Here is a 24,022-nt window from a genome sequence, read left to right as displayed (position 1 = left end):
GTGATGCCGTCCAGAAGCTATTTGATCATAACGGAACCCATGTCTTAGCTTTTAGTGTCCGCATATCATTTCTTATCTTGTACGTTGCATTGACAATGCACAGTGACTGTTTTTACTCAACGCAAGTGCCTTTGAATGCATGGTTGCTAAGTGTTAGCTAATTTGCATCTATTTCTGCAAACAGATACTTAAATGTCCGTCCCCTTGGTAACATGACTGAGGAAGAGCTTGCATTTTTTTAATGTTATCTCAGTATTTGTCATTTGTGAATAAATTGCTATGTAGACATTAGTGGAATAATAGTTTCTCCTAATTAGAACTATTAACACAATACTTGCACGTTTCGTTAAGAGGAAATCTCGAATTGGTCAAAAAATAGAAAAATTGAGAAAATGCTGCTGGCAGTTAATATATATTTCTATTTGAAATTACAATATGGTGCTTGAATAAAACCAAGAAATGCGTTCACATAGAAGCAAAAGTAGTTTATTACATATGTAGATATACTGTAGTATTGCTAGCATTACATGACAGTGCAGAAAAGAGCAGTACATAATTGGTCATGACACAGACATTCAAAGATGTGGAAACCTGCTTCACTTTTCTCCATCTAAAGTATGGAATGAACTTGGATAAGTATGAACATGAAAACAAAAGGGAATGCAATAAAAGGGAGGCAAGTTAGAAGCGTTTGCCTTCTCACCCGAGTGTACACTTAAGACAATTCCAACAGTGCAAAGAAACTGTCAGCATCCTCCTGTGTGTCTATTTACAGGAAGCAATTTTCTGGTCACGCAGACAGAAGGTGGAAAAAAAGAAACAACCACTTAATGTGATCAATAAAATGAAACCAAAGCTTTGTGATGATACAATCATAACGATGACCTTTGCTTGTGGACAGTACTTCGTGTGGTAATGTTTTACGTTACCATCTTTTTGGTCAAGTGCGAGACTGCTGAATGTGACAGTTGATGAGCTAGAGAGCCGGTTTATCCGACTTATTAAAAATGGTATTTCTTTTGTTCGCAAAATAAGTTACCTGTATCTGTTCCCCACAAACAACGAGACAGTGGGATGAAGTCACTTTGCCAGCTTGGGTAAATTCATCACTCTTTTGAACACCTGATAAAGTGGCTCAGACAAATAACCTGTTTACCTGAGATATAACTGGAGCCGCAGTATGGAAAGACATCACTCTGTAAAAGCATGTTGGGACAGTGTGGCTCAAACATGGGCACACCCCTCAAACTATACTCCCAACCTTTTTGCCCCCTAAACTCGGCATAGCTCAAAGTTTGTTGGGGTTCACCCATACGTAAGTGCCTGCATAGCGGAATCCAACTTTCTTCAAAAGGTCATCTGCTTCTGCTGGGCCCCGGCTAGAAAGAGGAAGACTGTCAAAATGTGTTTGTGATGTTTACTTCCCATTGAGGATATACTGTAACTAACCTTCCATAGGTGTATGGTATAGGTTTTGGCTTCTCTTTGTCAATTTGGTGAAGGAGCGGCGTGAAGATCCTCCAGGCTTCCTTTAATTCATCACTGTTGAATCATGACAATCTTTTAGTGTTTGTACCACTTTGAAAAAGGCACATTAACTCATTCACTGCCAGACATGTGCAAAAATGTGTCCGCTCCAGTTCCAGGGTTTTTTTTGCCACTCGAATTCCAGAACCCACAGAATATTGAGTTTTAAGACTACACAAACATTCTTCAGCTTTTTTTTCATTCTTTTGAGAGTGGCTGCCTTTCCAGCAGCTCATGTATTTTGTTTTTCTACTTTCATTCCTTTCATCACTTTGCTGCTGTGAAATGTAAATTTCTCCACTGCGAGACTAATTAAGGCAAATCCAATCCAATGCAGACTCTTATTTCATCAGAAAAAAAAAGAATTCTTAAATGATATGGGTCTGGATTTGTATGAGCTTGGAATGAGGGCGGCTGTCCAAAATACAATGCGATACATACATATTGGTTTATATAGCGCTTTACCAACAGCTGAAGCTAGAACAAAGCCCTAAAGTGAAAAAAAGGAAATGCTACCCCCTTGTGGAAGGGGATAAAAACATTGCCAGAGGCCATGGCCAGCACTATATTGGCACCAAAACAAGAAAAAAACAAACTCGAACAAATTTGGGAATGACGGTTTGTCATATTTTCAATTCACAAATAAATTTGTGAATGGCAGTGAATGAGTTAACCTGCTTGGGTAGGCAGTGTTAGTCCAACAGCCATTCAAGTGGCAAAGTCGACTACAGACCTGCGTACAAAGTGCATCTGACTCCCACAGAAGACATCCAAAATGAGACGTTCATAAGCATCAGGTAGCTTCACATCCTACAGAAGAAAAAAAACCTAGGATGATTATGTTTTGATGGGTCAAACCCCTATTTGATGTGTGCTAGCCTTTCATGAAGCGTAATCATTGTCGAGAACGCATGCCTTATATCTGCTCTTGTAAGTAAGGTCCAGCTCCGTCTCCTCCGGGCTAAAGTACACGCCAGGTTTCTTGCTCATCATCTTGGCGTAGACGGCTTCGTTGGGTTGCACACGGACCACCAGCTCATTGCGGCGACACTGATTTCCAAAAATATCCCCTGGGACATCTGTGAATTGCAGCCGAACCTCGGCTTTCCTCTCGTTTAGAGCTTTTCCGCAGCGAAGGATGAAAGGAACACCTGAGAAGGGAACAAATGTTGCAACTCAGATCTGAATGACTGTGAGCGACAGACTTTGTGCTGTGGAGGTTTTCTGAAGGGCGAGCCAATTTTACCATCCCAGCGCTCGTTGTGCACATACAGCACTGCTGTGGCAAAAGTGGACTGAGTCGATCCTTTGGGAACGGTGGGATCATCGAGATAACCGAACTTGGCATCTCCATTGCCCTCTGGGTCACCCACGTACTGACCCAGCACCACGTCTGACATTAAAATTGGCTTGATGCATTTTAGCACTTTAACCTTCAAGGAGAACACACACCAAAAGAGTAAACCGTGACATCCCATTTTGTAGCAGTGAGAAAAACCACTGTACCTTTTCGTCCCTGACATCATCAGAGCTGGTGGAGGCTGGTTTCTCCATGGCAACCAAAGACAGCAACTGGAGCAAGTGGTTCTGCATGACATCTCTAATCAAGACAAACAACAGCTAATCGTGTGGCCGAATCAAATCTCCTTTTTTTCTGGTTAACAGCATTTAACTGCAGCATAAAGCAAAATTTGTCCACTCACCGAATAATTCCAAAGTCATCGAAGTAGCCTCCTCTTCCCTGAGTGCCAAAAGGTTCTTTAAATGTTAGGACCACACAGGCCACGCTGTCCCGATTCCAGATTGGGCCAAAGATGCGGTTTCCAAATCTGTAACCACAAGTTGAATGTCCAAGTGGCACAACAAGCTTATTTTGTTGAATGACCATTTTTGGTTTCCTTGTGTCATATTGGCGGGGATGTCAACCTTTAAAATCGGATCGGTCAAACCCACTGAGTGATTTGGCCTCGAAATTGCTTTTTGAAATGGTTAGACCGATTTTGGTGACCTCAGTTAGTTAGGTAACAGAATCATATACTGTACTGTATATTACAACCCACTCCGCATGTTACCACAGTTATACGACAGACAACCCCCTGAGAGTGTTTAGTAAAACAAAAAGGAGATAAGTCACAACATTTCATCCAGCTGTTGTGTTCGGTACAAGGAAGCATTCCGTTTTGGTGCAACATCCGGTTTTGAGTTTTTGCATAACTCATGGTGTATTAACCAACTTTTTTAACTTCTTACCTAAGTACCATAAGGTTCTGCACCATTTCTTTCCCTAGATAGTGATCTATACGATATATCTGGTCTTCTGAGAAGAGGGAAGAGAGGTGAGCAGACAGTTCTTCAGAACTCTGAAGGTCATGCCCAAACGGCTTCTCTACAATCACTCGGGTCCAGCCTCTGCAAAGAACAGAAGGGGCATCATTATAAATCATCATTCATATCCAGGCCAAGACCTGAGCTTCGAGCATACAGTTTTCAGAAAAAAATATCAATCCATACACAAGCGCACAGCAAGCGATATGAGAAGAAGAAGAAGAAAAAAAGCATCGACTGACATTTCACTCATACAGTGGTGCTTTATATTCTTGGTAACATCGTGGTAGACTGTGGGCGGCAGAGCCAAGTAGAAAAGCCGGTTTGCCTCTGATCCTCCCGGCAGAGTGAGAAGATGTTTATTGAGATTGGAGAAGGATTGGCCGTCTACATATGTGCCACATATGTACGAATTCCTGCTGAAGAAGACTGACAATCGATCTGCTTCAGAGTCGGTCACCTAGGTCAGGAGATGAACAAGGGGGGTGATATCGGTAAATCACAGCCAAGGGGACTTTGTCATCATTTGAAGGAGAACTCTTACCTTGAGGTATGGCATGCATGCAGTCCTGATCGCGTTAACTGTCAGGTCAGAGCGAGCAAAGCCAATGAAAAATGTTTTTTCTGGGAGGAGACCGTCCCTGAACAGCCACCTGAAAGAGAACTTTCAAAAGTGACTCAGTACATCCAGAAGTATAAGTCAACAGTGGAACAGTACATGGCATCATTATTGCAAGATAAATAAATAGATGTGAGGAATTTTACAAGCTCAGAAGTTGACTTACCACAAAGTTGGGTAGATTTTCTTCTTGGCCAAATCACCCTGCAAGTCCAAACAAATGTAGATGTAAAAATATGATACAGGTTCCTTGCAAATTTAGTCAAGTCACCCTGCTGAACAAAGAAAATGCTCCCAAACGAAAACAGTTGACAAAAGTATTTTAAGCAAAGGGGAAATTGCTGAAAGTGGGTAGAACCACAGTTAACGACTTAAAGGACAACCAACATCACTTTTTAGTTTCCTAACTGACATCAGAAAAACGTTTTATAGCATCTAAAATACCCAAAACACGCAGTGTGATATTTTTAGTCAAATGCAAAACACCAATAAAAATGACTCAAAGTGTCCAAAATCTGCAAAAAAATGAACCCAGAAGTGGCCAGTTTCAGCAGGTCCCGCCCCCTTCTTCGTGGTGTCACCTCAAGACGTCTTGCCTTGTTGGAGAATCAAAACAATGGCTTCAGATTCGGAGAATATGCTTTCTTGTGACTCATCCAGTTATGAATATGATTCAAATAGTTCTGAAGAGGAAAGCATACCTGTTTGCAATCGATTAAAGAATGTATTCCGTGCCATTTTGAGGCAATAGTCAATAATCAGCCCGTTTCCACAGGCTGATTAATTCCTTACATGGAGCTTTGTCGCCCTCTTCTGCCTCTTTTTGGAGAAACATGACATACAATACAACATACAATGTGTCCTTTTTTCAGTCAGGGATGTTCGTTCAGTGACGTAGGGTGAGGACTCGTCACCAAGTCTTAAAACGTAAAATATAGCTATATGCGGTGGAATCTTTTGTAAAATACGCTCAGTAGAAGTCATTTGAAGCCTTTTTGCAAATTATGGACACAACTTGTCCAGAGACGTCGGTTGTCCTTTAAGTGTCACTGAAAGATTGATGCAGAAAATGATAATACAGTCATCCCTCGTTTATCGCGACTAATGCGCACCGGGACCACCTGCGATAGACGAAAAACAGCGATGTAGCGAACCCTACACGTATTGATAAATTTATATGTGTATGAGTACAAAAAATATACATAAGGCCACATTTAGTGGAACACAGTACAATACATGCATAAAGAAGCACAGTAAATGTGTGCAGTATAGTACAAAACTCTAATGCAATAAACAGTCCACTATCAACATACAGTCTTCTTCTTTTCCTTTCGGCTTTTCCCTTCAGGGGTCGCCACAGCGAATCAATGTCCTCCATCTAACCCGGTTTTGTGCATCCTCTTCTCTCACACCAGCTACCTTCATGTCCTCATTGACCACATCCATAAACCTCCTCTTCGGTCTTCCTCTCGGTCTCCTGCCTGGCAGTTCAAGGCTCAGCATCCTTCTCCCGATATAATTACTCTCTCCTCTGGACATGTCCAAACCATCTCAGTCTGGCCTCTCTGACTTTCTCTCCAAAACCTCTAATATGAGTTGTCCCTCGAAGGTACTCATTCCTGATCCTATCCAACCTGGTCACTCCCAAAGAAAACCTCAACATCTTCAGCTCTGCTACCTACACTATCAACATACAGTAAATACAGTAATATTGTCAGGTACACGACTCGTCTTTCTTGATGTAATACATCGTAGATTCATTGACATAATGGCATGACTGTTGTGTGAGTTTTGCAGCCTTATTTTTAGGTTTGAAAAAAATCTGCAATGCATCAAAGGCAGCGATAATCGAACCGCGAATTAGCAAGGGATTACTGTATATTGTTGATGTCAACTCAACATATTCAACATACAGTAAAGTCTCGTTATATCGATAGTACCGCTTATTACGATACTATTTCTATGAACGCAAGGAGAAAATTACATGCGCGCAGAGTCGGATATATCGATAGTCCCGGTTATATCGATATTTTTTCGGACTCCCGAGAATATCGATATAACGAGACTTTACTGTAAATGCTGCATGAAATACAAAAATAATTTGAATATTGAGTTGAATGGCAGCTGAAATGACAAACAAGATTCGATGGGACAGAAAATAAATCAATGGATGTTTATTCCAGAATTCTACTTGATTTTTGCCATTGCATTAGATACAGCAGCTGCTAATGAGGCAGCATGAATTCTCAATTCTTGCATTTGATCAGATATTGACATACTAAAAGTTCTGATAACTTGAAGTGGTCCACAACTATATTAAATGAAACTACGACGTGGTCACTAGAACTGGTTGAAACCGCAGACAGTCGAGTTCTTTCATTGATCGGTCACGGTGGCGACCTACAAGGAATATGCTGACAGCCAATGACATAGCAAAAACACCACACCTCACTCAAGTGCAAACATATCAAGAGGAAAGATTTCCATATGTACTGGGTGTGCACCGACAGACTAATTGCTCATTTGATTGCATGAATGTTGCCAATGTCAAAAAAAAGACGACATTTTCATTTCACAGCATCCCAACCTTAGTTCAACTTCCTCATCTTCCTCTTCTGGCCAGCAGGTGGCAGCAGTTTTTTACAATTCTAAAATATTGTACTTCAGTCTAACGTCCAAGAAGCAGTCTCATTTTGAGTTCAACTCAATCTGGCTGACAAAAAGTGCTTCCAAAGATAAGCAAACCATCATAATGTCTGACATCGGATAAATTGTCTGTTAATTTACATAAATTCCCAGCTCACTAGAGCAGACAAAGTGTAAAATCCCAATATTTTTTGGCGAAGCAGCATTATCTATCGTGATAGCAGCTCCAAGTCTTTGGATGACGACATTAATTTATCGGCCGTGGCCTTGGTTTCAGCAATTTACACAAATAATATCGAAATGTGATCAATCACACGTCTCCAACAACGCACCGTTCATTGTTAACTTGGTCGAAGGACTGTGATGAAGCAGTAAATGGTTGTGAAAAAAGGGTGGAGTGGGAGTGGTCTGATGAATCAGGGTGGATGTTACTCCTTCCCTTTTAATCCACGGTGTCAAAGTCAAGGCCTGGGGGCCAAATCCGGCTCGCCACATCATTTTTTTCGGCCCGCGACGACAAATCAAACTTGTGAAATTCCATGATGCTTGCTCAAATCCTAACCAAAATTTCATATTTTTGGATGTAAACCACAATACCTGTCATTATTCCTGACTTCAGATTGGAAAACTAGTTATTCATTAATTTGTTGTGCTCTCATTATGTAATATGTGGCAGGGATTAAACATTCTAATGGCTTCCCCAAATTCATAACGGCCCTCGAGAGGAAACCATATAACTACAATGTGACGCGCGGCAAAAAATGACTTTGACACCCCTGCTTTAATCAGACATCCATCCATGAATTAGCAGCATCACAGACGACTTTTCACTTTTGCTGCCAAAAAAAAATTGAAATCCGAAATGGGAAGAATGCACTGAAACTTCCTGTGTTAAAATAGTCAACTGTGCTTTTCTGCGTCTTCAAATTAATGGCAGGGGCTGTGGTGACATTGCAGAATGGGCGGAAAGTCGAAGCAATGAGGAACTTTGAGCTGATGCTTTTGAAAGCTCTATTTACTGTGCAGCCTTTGGTTGAAGGGCCATGGTGAAATCACTGATAACATTTCCTCATTCAGATCATGTGAAATTACTGCAGTATTATTGGATGACTTTCTACATACTTTTTAATGGATTGGCATGTGTCAAGAGATAATGCAGACGGAACAAGTTTCAGACGCCTTTGGCACGAGTTCAAACAGCGTCACGACTTGTACTGACATAATCTGCACGCTTTATTTCATCACGAATCCATCTAGGAAAGAACCAGATTTTGATAAAATGGGCTTGGGAATTTCAAAGAAGAAAAATCTTGATTAGACCGTGATTTAAAAAATATTGGATGTTTGCAAGGGTGAATTTAGCCATTTTGCTTGCTGTGTTTTAGAAATGTAATAATCTGATGGACGACGTCATTTTGAACTCACATTTCAGTTCCACTCCTAAAAACGGGTCCAATAATTGAACCGGCAGCTATTTTGTAAATGGACACACACACAGACACATACGCACGCACACACACACACACACACACACACACACAGACACACACACACACACACACACACACACACACACACACACACACACACACACACACACACACACACACACACACACACGCACGCACACGGACACGCACGCACACGGACACGCACGCACACGGACACGCACGCGCACGCACACACGCACGCACGCACGCACGCAGGCACACACGTACACAGCTGTTGCTACACTTCAATTCTCACCGAGGCTCCCATGATGATAAATACATGAACGTCGGATTGTCGGAACTCATGATCATTGTGCAGCTCCTTCCTCAGCTCCCCGAACACCTCAGAGCGTGAGAGCGGAATGTTGTTCATTTTCTCTATAATATAGATAATAAAGGGGACAAGGCATGTGATGCAGAGAAAGTATGGAGGGTTAAAAACAGCATTTCTCCACTTGATAAACCAGACATGAAGTGTAATTTGATAACAACAAAAGAGCTTATCTAATTTTATGTTGTTGGGTGTGAAGCTCAAAAACACTCAATGGCGGCAATAGCAATATCGAGTATAAATGGTTCATTCCCATTACATCACAAGTCATTTCTTTCCCAAAGTACTTTATGTGAGCATTTATTTTTCTAACAACAATTTTAATTTGGTTTCTACATGTCAACTCATCTGTACTTTCTACTCCTTACTTTGTCAACATCGGCTTATTTTAACCTCCCTTGATGAAGAAAATGAAGTGAAAAAGGACCTAAACAAAAATAATTAAAGTCGGCAATGCGTAACATCTCAATTGATTAAGATCTATGTGACATATACATTACTGTGAAATTGTATTTGTCCCTTTTCTGATTTGTGTGATTTGTATATTTACCTTTTACAAAAGCCAGTTCATCAAACTAATTTTAATATCTCACAAAGACTACATAAAGAGCCTTCAGAAAATGCAGCAACAGCATCACAGTGACCAGTAACCAGAGAGCATGAATGAATGACATGACAATGTTTTATGCAACAGATTTGGAGAAGCAAGATATTCCCAATTTGGTGCTTTATAAGATAATTGACTGATTGGTTTTAGCTCCAAGAATGATTTACTCCCAGGGTGGTGTTTCCATTTGGCAAGTTGTCAACATGAGTATTGTATGTAATGTGTTTTTTACTCTTGGACTTCAGTGCATTTCATTTCTGTTGTTCTTTTATTACACAATGTATTTAAGAAAACGACTCAAATCCCCACTTTAACTATTATCAGATACTTTTAATTACAATTTATACAGAGTGTACTGTTTAACTACTGTATGTGCAACACTTGTTGAGCCCTCTTATTGAAAAGTATTAAAAAGAAAAAGTAGAATTAATTAACATTAGCTACGTTGTAAACATCGTGAGTATTTGACCCCCCATTGACAATAACTTAATATGCCTGGGAATGGGTCGTTTCTGGCGAAGGGTGAATTGTGCAAAATTACTTCCTCGTCCAATTATTCTTCACTCAAAGTGCAGGAGGGGGAAATTCCACCACTTTAAGTTGCACGCAGCACGTTTAACAATACTGTACTTCCTGGACTACCGCATCAATGTTTTTGGCATTAGCTCGGCCGCTTCTGGTCAAGATATCAGACTAGACGTCGTTTAACAGAAATAAATAAAGGCATTGAGAGCACGTGTGTGGAGGCACGGCGTACTAAAAGCCCCCAACTACACTGAGTACAACTCCCGCAAATAGCCCGAGACAAACGATAATGATATTAGGCAAATCCTCTCCTAAATCCCTTATTAAGCAGGGATCAACCATTCCGCTGTGCACCTTGATAGATGACACAACTCGTCAAATCTGCGAGTCTATTATTCGGTTCTTCGACAATTATTTAAATGGACAAATTTAACGCTCGCGCCGGTTGGCAAAGGAGACTGGAGCATCATTTGCCTGCGATACTTTCGTAGAGGCATTTTGCATGCAGCAAGCTGTCAGGGGTCGAAAGCGCCCTGTCATCAGCGTTTAGCTTCACGTGCTGTTATGACAACACAAGCTGCTTCGTCCAAGCTAGCAAGCTGCGCCGAGCTCTCCCAAAAAGAATGCTTATTCAACGGAAATAAAAGTGCTACTTACGTGCCCGTTATCAAGGAAAAAAACGCACCACAACAGAACACAGTTTGTGTGCTGAGAATACCGTAAACACAAAACCCGCCAGCGAACCGGGACGACGAGCTACTTCCCCGTTCAAGTGACAAGGCGGAATTGAGCGATATTATTGGTTTGCGGGAACTCACCAGCGCTCGCTCGAGTTCCCATTGCTGCTGGTTGACGTCGCAGGCCAGCTAGTGGGCGGGGCTACAATGCGTGCCCGTACACGCGAGATCCTTCCTCGCGCATAAGGCATGGAAATAGATGGTACCTTAGTGGGGATTAGAAAACGAATGTTTTCGAGAATTAATCATCATATCGATCAAAATCATCAACTGTACTATTAGTATGAGCTATTCATTGGTTGTATTCTGATGGCTTAGGAGCAACCCTGTGTAACAGATGCTCAGACGCATGAAAAATATTGCTGAATGAATCATTTACAATTCTTTAAAGTTACACTTGATTTTAAAGGACAACCGACGTCACTTTTTTGTTTCCTAACTGACATCCGAAAAACGTTTTATACAATCTAAAATACCCAAAACAAGGAGTATGATATTTTTAGTCAAATGCAAAACACCAATAAAAATGACTTAAAGTGTCTAAAAAGTACTTCAATTTAAACCCGGAAGTGGCCAGTTTCAGAAGGTTCCGCCCCCATGTTCGTGGTGTCACGGCAAGACGTCTTGCCTTGCTCGAGAATCAAAACAATGGCTTCAGATTCGGAGAATATGCTTTCTTGTTACTCATCCAGTTATTAATATGATTCAAATAGTTCTGAAGAAGAAAGCATACACGTTTGCAATCGATTAAAGAATTTATTCCGTGTCATTTTGAGGCATCAGGGGTGGGAAATGTCGCACCCAAAAATGGCAGAACATGGCGACAAAGCAGTGTAAGGAATTAATCAGCCCGTTTCCATAGGCTGATTAATTCCTTACATGGAGATTTGTCGCCCTCTTCTGCCTCTTTTTGGTCCTACACGACGTTTTCAGACTAAAGTACAGCAAAATGCATTGACGTGATGGAAGGACTGCTACAATGTGTCCTTTTTTCAGTCAGGGGCATTCCTTCAGTGACGTAGGTTGAGGACTCGTCACCAACTCAAAAACAAGACTTCCGGAATATTCAGCGCAAGTCTTAAAACGTAAAATATAGCTACATGGGGTGTAATCTTTGTAAAATACGCTCAGTAGAAGTCATTTGAAGCCATTTTACAAATTATGGACACAACTTGTCCGAAGACGTCGGTTGTCCTTTTAAGACAGACACGGACAATCCTGGAAAAAAATTAATTGAGACATTACAGAGAAGCCCCGGAAGGGTGTGATATTTGATGACAACATTTGTGGGAAATTGGAGGAAGAAGAAATTCTTCCCAAGTTAAAAAAACAGCCTACTTCCACACCAAACATGGCAGCAAATCGATCCCTTCCCATCTAGAAAGGACTGATCCCGTGTAAACCCTCCAAATAGTGTTCCACTATTCTACTGAAGACAACCTGAGGCTGGGTAAATCTCAACATGAAAGCTAGTCGTTCTTCAAATGCCTTAAGTTTCTTCCAAGTGGCTGGTACATTCTGTGGCCATATCCAAATGCGTTACATGCAGTGGTGGTTTTACACAATGTGACATTTAGAAGAAAAAAATAAAAGAAAAAGACCATTTTGATCAATTTTCTGCCATTTTGAGCCCTGAGTATATCACAGAAAATCACCATGACTTCAAAAAAAATCTCACAAATCCAGGAGTAGCCTAAAATAAAGCAGATTTATCATAAGTCTTCAAATGGGTTAAAGTTCTTCCTTTTGGAATTAGGACGGACAACAAGTCTGACTAGAATGAGGAAATCCATTTCCTAATATTCTTAGTTGACTGGAGGATGGTTGATAGTGGTTATAGCATCTGGTCTTCCTCAGCTGCTTGCCGTATGCAGTATATTTCAAATCCCATTTAACACGAATTTGAATATATGTATTACAATACGTTAAAAAATATTTGTTATAAAAAAAATCATTCAATTTGTAAAATAAATTCAGTGAAGCAATGAATGGTATCAAAAACGGCAGCACACTAAAAGTGGGATGGGCAGTTTCCTCACTTTTGTGTCTATAAGTTGCCTAACCGGTTAAACCATGTCAACTCTAACTGCATGCTTATATACTGTGACTTCAGATCAAAACTTCTCAAATTAAGGAAATGAACTCATCCGTCAATCCAAATACTGTACCTTCAACATCGAGTCCCATAGAGTCCCGTAGTGCCATTTCATGCAATACATCACAGCTATTTGACTTTTAGCTAAAATTTGATGAACCTTGAAAGCACTATCACGCACTGTGGCCACTTCCCTTTGGGCATATCCTCTTTGAAAAGTCGCAATTTAGGAGGATACTGTTGCTAAATGCTTAAGGTCATTTAATCTCATGCTGGAAAGAACTATTTGAATATCAAATCTAACCGAACCAGGAAATTGTGCAAAAGGCACAGAAACACTGAAAAGTCAGACGTGTGAATTCAAAAGTGTAAAGGAAGGCAAATTTAGTTTGCCTGTGATTTGACTTTTGACTCATGGCCCCCCATATCCCTTACTCCTTGCCGGAAAACATAACTTCTTGCTACCATCTTTTCAATTTCTAACGGCATGTGAATAAACACCTCCAAAATAGGCCAGTCAAAAAATGCTAGTTTTTGCTTTTTTGAATGTTGCTGTGCCGATGACCATTTTGTCTTTGGCAGCCTTTTACTGAGCGAGTTGCTTGTTCTGTAGCCACAAAGGGACATAAGCCCGGATAAATACAGAGGGTTGTGTCAGGAAGGGCATCCAATCTAAAAGCCTGGCCAAAACAAACATGCGGATCAAACCTCTCAAGATGGAGGACACTGATTTGCTGTGGCGACCCCATGAAGGGAAAAGCCCAAAGGAAAAGAAGAAGAAGATAAAATGCTGTGATGATAAAACATTTTAAGAATAGAAAAATGAATACCTTAAGCGTCCGCCCGTTTTCAATTGTGAATACATTTATGCAGCACATATTGGCACATACAGTAAGCGAAAACATACAAATGAGCCATGGATCTCTGTTCGAATTTTCTTTCTTCAAGGGGGAATTTTATTTTTCTCTTTGTCAGTCCTCAACTCTTGCCGCTCGACACAGAACGCCCCTCTAGGCGCCACATTTCAGTGAAAATACAAATTAAAACAAAACAAGCACAAAAGGTTCTTTCTCAGGCCTGGGCGAAAATACTGTTTCAGTTGTGTGTTGACAACCTTCTTGCTCCACCAACATATCCCAGGTTTGAACAATTAACACAAGTCCATGGACAGCCAATAGAAATAAATACATCGGATGCACATTTTGAAACAACGCTTGTCCAACCTAGAAACTCTGACAAATCACTCTTGATTGGTCACGGTTCCCTCGTTATTTGCTGTTGTCCATTACATTGCTTTTTGTCTGGCACCTGTGCCACACTTGACAACACAGCCACAAATCAGGGACCAAAAGCGCAAGGTCACATGAGCTGGCTTTGGTACAAACTGTTTGTTGGCCGTTCAGTGCGACATAAGAGTCGAGTCAGGGCTTTCTCTTGTAGCAAAAAAAGAAAATGGTGGGTGATGATGAGCTGTTGCACAGAGAATATTCTCAACAAGCCCTTATTCTTCTCTCGTCATCTGCAGTCCTGAAAGGGCCAGCAGGCACAGTTCTTGTATATATATCATAAATGTCATCAATGAACTTAAGGCAATCAAATTCAGCCATCAGCATAAATGCTGTTGAAAGACTGGGAAAATAATACATGAACTGAAGAAATTATCCTGACAAAATATGTGCTGCCTTTTAAATCCCCCAACTCCCATCCACTCACCACACAGTGGTATAATGCCAGGACACATAGGTATGTTCTGTTCTTTGTTGAGATGCATGGAAAGGAGACATCACTTCAAAGCCCGGCTGAGATTTACAATACTGCAGGAGTGTCCTAAATTAATAATAATAATAATAATAATAATAATTGAAAAGAAGCACAGTGAATCCTTCAAAAACCCGTTTGCTGCTATGCTCATGTGAGCACGCAGCCAAGTCATTACTTGCTGTACATGATCATACCGACGGTCGGTGGAAATACGGAATTGTATATCGCGTCCAACAATGACAGAATTCATTGGCAGCAGTTGTTATCCGTGACCGTCAGATGCACCGCTAACATTGAACAAAAAATCTTGCTGGTCTTTGATCATTTTTCACCGGAATGGAATAATCATAATAAGCATTTAGAATTCCTCCTCATCATCATCATCCTCATCGTTGTCATCATACATTAAGAATATATAAACGATGAATACGGAAGTGACACAAATGACCGTACATTAAAACCAAGAAAACTAAACTGCAGGTACCACAATAAGACATGCTTCAAAGCGCTTATGTTTGGCAAGAAAGCAGTTTTACTGCAGAATAAAAACCTCACAGTGAAAATTGTTTTGCCCCTCCAGGATTGCAAAGCACAGTATTCAGTCAAAACAATATAGATTTATTTTCTACGTCCTATTCTTAAATCAAGCTGCGCTGACATCCAAAATGTTCTCCCAGATTGCTTCGGAACGGCTTTGCTGACAATTTCTATTTGCACCAAAAATATTGGTACACCTCCAAAAGACGAAGGAGGGATTGACATACTGTTACGGCTTTAGCCAGATGGATAATGATGGCTCCAACTCTGTAAAAGCAACCAATAATGTTGTGAAACAAGGGCTTGAAACCCAGCTGAAGCGACTTGTACTCCACAAAGGGCACAAATGAAAAATAGAAATTTCAAATGCAAAACATCCTTTGTCGTCTTTAGTCATCTCGAGGCTGAGGGCATGAGAATAATTTAGAACTGATGCGCCTAGAACTGATGCGTCTTACTGTCGCAAGGAGAGATGAAAAAAAAAAATATATATATATAAATTTTATTTTGTTTTTAAAACATATTTTACGAAAACAATGAAGCAGTATTTACTGCCAGCAGCAGGGCAAGAAGACAGAAGGTTTGGGCCTTAAAAACAGGCGCCGTTTGTTGCTGACTTTAGCCAGAATAGATCCCATAAAATCTCTTGCTTTGCTTTTAATAAATACTTTTGTCTTTGGTCAATAGAGTCCTCCTCATGTCCATATATTGATCCACAAATAGGCATGTCCATAAACACGTATTGTCGTGTAGTAAACTGGATATTTGTGCACGCGGTTTACGTCGTCACACTTCTTCATTAAGGACCTTTTGCACAATACGTTTCTTTTTCAAATAAATAATTCATCTGGAACTCAGATACTAGTACCTCTTGTTAATTCGTGTAAAAACCAAAACAAAGACGTAAAAGAAAAGTAGCCTTATGTACAGCGCTAAATGTTCTTTTGACACAGGCTAAAAGGCGTTGATTGAAATAAACAGACTTTGCATCTTTCAAAAAGCCTGACAGAGGCTTGACATGAGCAAAAGAGCGGTCTTTCGAGTTGTAGATGCGGCATAAAGGCCGTCGAATGTCATTCTTCAAGTACACGTTTCCATTGAAAGTCTGACACTTCCTTCTCCCCTCCTGACTTGGGATTCAAGTGATGGAGTTTCCAGTTGTTTTCAGCCATTTGCTCACTCTGTGAGTCCTCACTTAGCGATGCTGTGGTCCCTGCAGTAGCCACCTACTGTTGCCGCGGCTGCTAACTTTTGGGTGGGCCATCATTGAGGAAGTAGGTTGTCATTTCCCCTTTACCTTTGACCTTAACCACTCCGCGACACTCCAGCACGTAGCCTTTGCTCGCCAGAACTTGATGGAGGTCTGTTGTCACCTGAGAATGGCGCAAGACAAAGCAGAGCGACAGGAAGGTGAAAGTGTGCCAAATAAATATTACGCGAGATGAATCGCGTAGCTGTGCAGCAAGTCAAAAAGAATATCTATCAGTTGACAATAAAATAAGCGGTTTTGCATCGTAGTTTCTGAGGTTTGAATAGCTCCGATTGTGAACGGAAGCAACCGACCTCAACCAAAACATACGAAAGCATGCCGACTCAAGCACTACACATTCTGATCATCCTATCATCCTTCAAAACAAATGTTTTAGCGGTTGTATGCGGAAATAAAAGAACTTTTAAATGAAAATAGAAAATATCACTTTGGTGAAAAAAAATAGCGGAATTCCGCTAAATAGCGGACGTCTGGGATCCGTGATTCAAACAAAAGCTGAACTTAAAGTAGTTATTAGTTGCCCCTCGAAACTTAATGCCCAAAATGAAGACAGTGATCAGCGAAAATATATATTTTGAGCCATGGTGCTTCTCCTCTTTAACTCATTCACTGCCAGACGACGTGCAAAAATGTGTCTACTCCAGTGCCAGGGTTTTTGTCATTGTCACTCGAATACAAGGACCCACAGAATATTGAGTTTTACGACTACATAAACATTCAATGCAGCGCAAGAAACCTTTTTTCTTTCAACAGAAAAAAAGAGTTAATTCCTAAATTATATGGGGCTGGAGTTATATGATCTTGAAATGAGGGCTGCTATCCAAAATACAATGCAATACATACAGCTGAAGCTGGAAGAAAGCACTAACATAGAAATAAAGGAAAATGCTGCCCCTTGTGGAAAGGAAAAACATTACCGGAGGTCTGGCCAGTGCTTTATCGGCACTCAAGCAAGAAAAACAAAAACAAAACCCGATGTAATTCAGGAATTCAATTCCTGAATACATTCGTGAATGGCAGTGAATGAGTTAAATTAGAAACTATCCTTATAGTGCAGGAGTCGGCAACCCGCGGCTCCGGAGCCGCATGTGGCTCTTTCACCCCCCTGCTGCGGCTCCCTGCGGCTTTAGAAAATAAATAATGAGTATTTAATTATTTTCTCCACTGTGAGACTAATAAAGGCATATCCAATCCAATCCAATCCAATTTTAGTTCGTTCGTTTTTAAAATGTAATTCTAAATTTGAAGATTATGGTGATTATAAATAATACAAAATAAAACGTATTCAATTTTTTGCCGCTCATAACATACGTCACAACCATCGACATTGGACGTATATCCGGTCACAACCGCCAAATTGCGCACGATTTCTTGAATTTTTCGACCCCCAGGTAGGCCAACTATGGATAAATCTAAGAAAAGTGTCTGAAGGAAACAGAACGTTTAATGATACGTGGGCAGATTCGTTCGCCTTCACTGCTGACGAGACGGGTTTACCGGTATGCTTAATATGTAATGAGAAGTTAGCAAACAAATAAAAGTCAAATGTCACAAGACATTTCCAGAACAAACACATAGCCTTTGCTCAAAAATATCCGGATGGAGATGAGAGGAAAAGAGCCGTTTCGGAACTGATGCGGAAGGCTGATCAGAGCAAAAATCATTTTATGAAGTGGATGAAATCTACAAATTCAGCTACATATGCTAGTTTTGTGGCCGCTCAGGAAATAGTCAGGCACGGGAAGCCGTTCACAGATGGATAATATATAAAAGAATCATTCATTAAGTCTTTTTTACGTCTTTATGTCATTTTTTTTGGGAGTTTAAAATGTTTTTGTTGCGTGCAGAAATGTAAATTTGCTTCTCTGTAACAGTTCATTGATTCATAAATGCAACACACTATAGTTTGTTTATGCGTATATAAAGGTAAAAAACGATGATGAAAAGATGCAGTGTTGTCTTCATTTTAAATGTCAAAAGGATTTTGTGGCTCCCAGTGTTTTCTTTTCTGTGGGAAATGGGTCCAAATGGCTCTTTGAGTCGTAAAGGTTGCTGACCCCTGTTATAGTGAGATAGCATGCAACCGACTTACCTGTATGCAGTCCGGTACACCCGTGCTGTCCATGCGGCTGGCCACATTGACGGTGTTTCCCCAGATATCGTATTGAGGCTTCCGTGCACCAATGACCCCTGCTACCACTGGTCCGATGTTCAAACCTGGATATTGAAGGAAAAGTACCACACAAAGATGTATTGCTGTGCCGCAGTAGGCTGAAATGAAGGCAATATGGTGTCTTTACCTATCTTCATCTGGAAGTTGTTGAAGGAATGCTCATTGATGTATTTCATCTGCTCCCTCAGTCTCATGGCATAGTCAGCCAATGCGGTAATGTGTGTTCGGCCTTCTTTGTCATAAGTGGAGTCATTAAGGCCGGAAGCGGCCATGTAGGTAGAACCAATGGTTTTGATCTTCTCCAGCTGCCTATATTTCTCCTCACTGATAATCTGCCAAAAATGGCCCACAAAAGAGGTGAAACTTACTGTGCTGGCACACCGAGCCTTACAGACAGACATTGATACCTCATCAAAGTCAGCGATAATCTCATTGAGCAGACGGAGACACTCCACCCCCTCGTTGTTGGCTTCAAGTTCTACGTAGAACTCAGAGAAATTGCTTATGGAGGCAAACATGACTGCCACGCACTCACAGGACTGGTAGTAGAGCTCGTCGTTACGTCGCTCACGTGCCAAAAAGTGAGCAGCCACGTCTTTAGGCAGAATATTGTGGAGGAGGCGACGGTTGTAGGCTTGGAGTTCCTCCATCTCCTCCTTTTCTTCAGTGGCCTGAGATGGAAAAGAGGGAATGAGATGTTGATTATTTTTCATGTTTATTCTCAATCATCAAACAATACTAAATAAACAACAAAAATTACTTAATTTACAGTCATGAGGGAGGAGGCAGTTTTGTAATTCGTATTAACGGAAAATAAAATGGAATCAGATATTGCAATTAATCAATGTAATGCAATACAATACAAAATAAAACAATACAATATAATACATATTGATTTATATAGCGATTTAATAATCCACTGGTGTAAAAGTCAAGACACAGGGGCCGAATCTGGCCAAGCACATGATTTTATTCGGCCCACGAAATCAAATCAAACCTGTGAAATTCCATGATGCTTGCCAAAGTCCGAACCAAAATTTCAAATTGTCCCATGTAAACCACAATAATAGTCATTATTCTTTACTTCAAATTTGAAAACTAGTTACTCATTAATTTATTGTGGGCTCTAGAAGTAATATGTGGAGGGGGAGGGGATTAAACATTGTAATGGATTCCACAAATTCATAACGGCCCCTGTGAGGAAACCATAACTACAATGTGGTCCGCAGCAAAAAAAAAAAAAAAAACACACAAAAAAAGTTTTACACCCTCGTAATAATCCATTAAAAAATCAAGTCTAATATATTTGATACTGACCGCCCTAATTCATAATAAAATGGGTGATTTTTCATTTGATAGATTTTTTTTGGGGGGATGTCAACAGAAAATAGACATTCTCATAACATTTTTTGTAGCTCATTTAAATTCGGCAGATTACTATTATGAGAAGCCCTCAAATTGGATAATTTATTCAGACTAAACTACACAGAGAACCACAAAGCATCAGAAAAATGAAGAAACCTGCTCAATTTCCACCACGCTTAGATTGTGTAATATTTAAAGCCAAAGTCAATGTTGTTGGTTTTTTTTGTTTTAATTTAGCACTAGCACATTCAGGTCGCAGCAGGAGGAACAGCATTCCACGAAGAGCCGGTACGCTCAAAAGAAAACAGGAGAAAAAAAATCCAGCAGCTGAAAGCTTTATGACGTCGCCCACTGGTGGCCATAGAAGGTACCTGTAATTTCCACAGGAAGTCGAGGCGTGCTGTGGATTCCACCTGCTGTGCATGCAGGTAGAGCGCCAGCACAAAGACTGTGAGGATCACCGGCGTCATGACCCTCAGGGACACTTTGGTCACAACAAATGGGCTGCAAAGAGGAGGCAGACATTAACAGACGGCAGGCAATTGATAGTAACTCAAAATGGAGTTGAGGAATCTCACCACTGGTTTGAAGTTTCATTGAAACTGGGCCTAACACAAAAACGCAAGGAAGTTAGGTCTTGTGATGTCAAAAACAGGTTCAATTTCATCAGTAGTAGATTGTTAAGACTTACCACTGAGTATTTGTTTCATTTAGATCGCTAGAATGACAACAGAGAAACATAACGTAAGAAATCAGAATGTACAGAATCTAAGAAATCCTAAAACGACAAGAAATTGTCAACATACAAAAACTTGTTGGTAGACATATGTCAGGTATTGGTGTCTTATTTTTGGAAAATAAAATATTTTTTAACCCTCACACACACAAAAAAAGGAAACTATATTGATAAACATTCAATGTACGTTTTCTAAAATGTGGGTTAAAAATAATCGTGGAAAAAAAAAACAAGCAAAATCGAAAATACGTAAAGATGTACATTTCTTAAATCTGCAAATGTCAATCCGCATGTGACAAACTGTGATTATGTAAGGGTCGACTGTCGTTTAAGGTGTAATATCGTTAAGCACGCCCAGATGGCAGATATGTAGTTGTGCTGATACTCAATGTGGTTTAATACTGCCATCACGCAAATTATTATGATTATTATATTACATTATGTTTTTGCGTCTGTGTAAGCTCTCAGTCGTACAGGAGTGGTCCTATCCAAGAGGCTTCGTCAGCGAACTAAAGTCTGACTGGTCGTATCGGCCCCATTTATATATCCCTAATGTCCAGACCTGGTGGCGCCGGACACAGCTATGATAGGTCCCTACTCTCAGGTTGGGGGAGGCGCGGGACCCCCCCCTGTGGCCCCACTGATTGTTCCTACATTCCTGACTAACGATTGGCCTATTACACCCACTCCCCCCGGTATCACCTCATCAGCATAACGACCCTCATCAGCATTGCGAAAGTTGCCTAGCCTGTTTTGCCTGAGCAGGCTATTGTATGAACGATCCAAATTGAACCTCACACCACCAGACCGGTTTAATGAAGAATTATGTTTTTGCTTATTTTTATGCAGGACAAACAGAGTAGCTCGAGAATAACAACACTTTCAATGAGCCATACTTGGCAACCTTGGCTAACAGCCCCCCTTATAAATGATCACAGTTCCCATATAAAAGTTGTAGTGCGGCGTACATTATTTGAAATGATAAAAAAACGCTAACACAAGCGGAAATGCTGACAGCTTACCGCGCATGTGCACGTCATGCTTTTATCAATCCAACTTTACGCAGCGATAAAAAAAAAAATACACGATTGAGGATGACTTTTACTGGTTTGCCATGGTCTTTAGAAAATTGGTTCACAATTTTTCACAATTTTTTTCCCCTGTATAAAAGTTGTAGTAGGCCGTACATTATTTAAAATTCTTTAAAAAACGTATAAAACACGGGGAAAACGTATAATTTGACAGGTATGATGAGCTGATTTTTGTGAAAAAATTTACAAAATGATTTGAGCCACCATTATCACAACATGCACACAGAGAAACTCCATCCTGGTCTTCCCCAGGAAGGTGCTCTGACGTGGCACTTACATGGCATTGGAGGTGACAAAGAGGTCTGCATTGTCAAACAGCGCGACTTGAGGCCATTCGACCAGTAGCAGGAAAGTGAGCTGGATGAGCAGCATCAGACCCAACTTCCCAATGCTGCTGATCTGAAGAAACACTGAGCAGGCCAGCAGCGTCAGCAGCACGCTGTAGCTGAAGTACTGCCACAAACGGGAGCGCATTATCAACTACGGCGCTCACAAAAGCAAACGTGACACATCCTCACTCACTGGCATGTAGAACAAACGCGGTTAATAGGTGGCACGCGATAGATTTGCAATGGAGTCACCGCTCACCTCGGGAAAGGGGCAGGAGGGACCTTGACTGGGACAGATCTCGAGACCCCCTTCAACAGACACATTCAATCGGCGGATCACACAGGGCGTCACCATGGCTGTAGAGGTGTTGGAGTTCTCCGCAACACACTCCACTAAGCTCTTGGTGTCACATGCAAACTATAACCAAGCCAAAGACACAAAGTGTGGTTTCATTTTTTTTTTCGTTGCAAGAGGGCGAATTCACTCGTACCATGTTGACAAAGGCAGAAATAAAGACGAGGATAATGGTAAACACTCCAACTAGAGTGCTGTTGGTGCGAGACTGGACAATCTTCTTTGAAACGGTCTGCATTGCAGCAGGAAAGAGCTGTGAGACAAACAAGAAGAATCAGATCACGTCAAACCCGCACTGGAGAAAGTGTGCGTTTTTTAGGAGCTCTACTTCAGTACCTTGACGCAAGAGTATATGGCACAGATGAAGAGAATGTTGACCAGGATGATGAAGATACTGATGTAGATTCCCAGCATGACCGGAGTGCTGCAGGAAGAAGTAGAATTCGAGAAATTATTCCTCTGCTTTTATCTCAACTATTGTATTTCCAAATCGCGCGCCAGGGGCGTTTATTCATTTACTCAACAGGAGAGCGGACCGGGTCCCTTAATGAAAGCACATCTAAGTATTGGTGCGGGCAGTGTCATGTGATTTTAGTACATTTGATGGATGTGCATTTATGCAGATTCCGAGTTGCTTGGATTTCTGTGGTGGGCGTTAACTTCTTTTCTTAAAGGACAACCGACACCATTTTTCCTAACTGACATCAGAAAAACAACATCTAAAAAAACAACATCTAATATACCCAAAACACGCAGGCTCATATTTTTAGTCAAAAGCCAAACACCAATAAAAATCACTTAGTGTGCTAAAACTGCAACAAATTGAGCTGCGAATCAGAAAGTCCCGCCCCCATTTTGTGATGTCACGCCAAGACGTCTTGCCTTGCTTGAGAATCAAAACAAGGGCTTCAGATTCGGAGAAGATGCTTTCTTGTTACTCATCCAGTTATGAATATGATTCAAATAGTTCTGAAGAAGAAAGTATAAATGTTTGCGATTGATTAAAGGAATCCTCCCATATCAATTCGAGCCGTCAATGACAGCAACGTAGCACCCAGAAAATGCAGAAGATGGCGCCCAAGCTCCATTGGAAATGGGCAGATTTGTCTGCTCGGAATTTGTATCCGCGAATATCAAAAAATTGTCTTGGTGCAACACAAAACGATTCACCATCACGTTATGTGTTTTCCTTCTAACTTCGCCATCAACACGGATCAACACGAAGTTTTCAGACCAAACAAAGTACCGCAAAATGCATTGTGTGTCGCTTTCTCGGTCATGGGCGTTCCAAATGTGACGTCACGTGGGGATCGTCATCAACTCGAAAACAAGACTTCCTTAAAACGTAAAATAGCATGAAAAAAAAAAAAATTGGGAATGGCGCTCTACATCATATTTTCAATTCCCCAATAAATTCATGAATGGCAGTGAATGAGTGAAGAAGTCCCCTCTTGGCCTCAATTCCCTCTCCCCTTTCACGTCTCACTAGGTTAAGTGCACAGA

At 40.8% G+C, this 24,022-nt stretch overlaps 2 protein-coding genes across 2 annotated transcripts in view; both read right to left on the bottom strand.

Annotated features, from left to right (window-relative positions):
• Positions 1-470: 470 nt before the first annotated feature.
• g6pd (glucose-6-phosphate dehydrogenase) lies at positions 471-10,873 on the bottom strand. The gene is made up of 13 exons (XM_088995083.1): positions 10,728-10,873; positions 8,864-8,985; positions 4,638-4,675; positions 4,397-4,505; positions 4,095-4,312; positions 3,778-3,936; positions 3,231-3,356; positions 3,034-3,127; positions 2,774-2,960; positions 2,443-2,678; positions 2,261-2,337; positions 1,450-1,542; positions 471-1,379 (listed from the first exon to the last, which is right to left on the bottom strand). The coding sequence occupies exons 2-13, from the start codon at positions 8,978-8,980 to the stop codon at positions 1,289-1,291; spliced, it is 1,545 nt and encodes a 514-aa protein (XP_088851209.1). The 5' UTR covers positions 8,981-8,985; positions 10,728-10,873; the 3' UTR covers positions 471-1,288.
• Positions 10,874-13,835: 2,962 nt separating this feature from the next.
• LOC148903029 (adenylate cyclase type 6-like) overlaps positions 13,836-24,022 on the bottom strand; it is a 39,598-nt gene continuing 29,411 nt past the window's right edge. Inside the window, exons 14-24 of the mRNA XM_088995059.1 lie at positions 22,856-22,943; positions 22,656-22,772; positions 22,424-22,582; positions 22,113-22,288; positions 20,700-20,726; positions 20,587-20,616; positions 20,380-20,512; positions 19,051-19,314; positions 18,771-18,975; positions 18,563-18,687; positions 13,836-16,573 (exon numbers count right to left, since the gene is read on the bottom strand). Coding sequence (XP_088851185.1) covers positions 16,445-16,573; positions 18,563-18,687; positions 18,771-18,975; positions 19,051-19,314; positions 20,380-20,512; positions 20,587-20,616; positions 20,700-20,726; positions 22,113-22,288; positions 22,424-22,582; positions 22,656-22,772; positions 22,856-22,943 — 1,453 coding nt within the window. The 3' untranslated portion in view covers positions 13,836-16,444. The remainder of the gene's footprint in view (positions 16,574-18,562; positions 18,688-18,770; positions 18,976-19,050; positions 19,315-20,379; positions 20,513-20,586; positions 20,617-20,699; positions 20,727-22,112; positions 22,289-22,423; positions 22,583-22,655; positions 22,773-22,855; positions 22,944-24,022) is intronic.

This window comes from Hippocampus bargibanti, linkage group LG01 (assembly GCF_051943395.1).
Source record: "Hippocampus bargibanti isolate YZ-2025 linkage group LG01, ASM5194339v1, whole genome shotgun sequence".
In the NCBI taxonomy this organism is placed as follows: Eukaryota; Metazoa; Chordata; class Actinopteri; order Syngnathiformes; family Syngnathidae; genus Hippocampus; species Hippocampus bargibanti.
This window is presented reverse-complemented; position numbering and strand designations above follow the sequence as displayed.

Excerpts from the sequence above, each read along its gene's own strand:
- g6pd (XM_088995083.1), bottom strand. The coding sequence starts at position 8,980 with ATGAACAACATTCCGCTCTCACGCTCTGAGGTGTTCGGGGAGCTGAGG. Across the intron at positions 4,313-4,396 it reads CATGCATGCCATACCTCAAG|GTGACCGACTCTGAAGCAGA; the intron begins GTAAGAGTTCTC and ends CTCCTGACCTAG. Across the intron at positions 1,543-2,260 it reads CAGATGCACTTTGTACGCAG|TGATGAATTAAAGGAAGCCT; the intron begins GTCTGTAGTCGA and ends ATGATTCAACAG.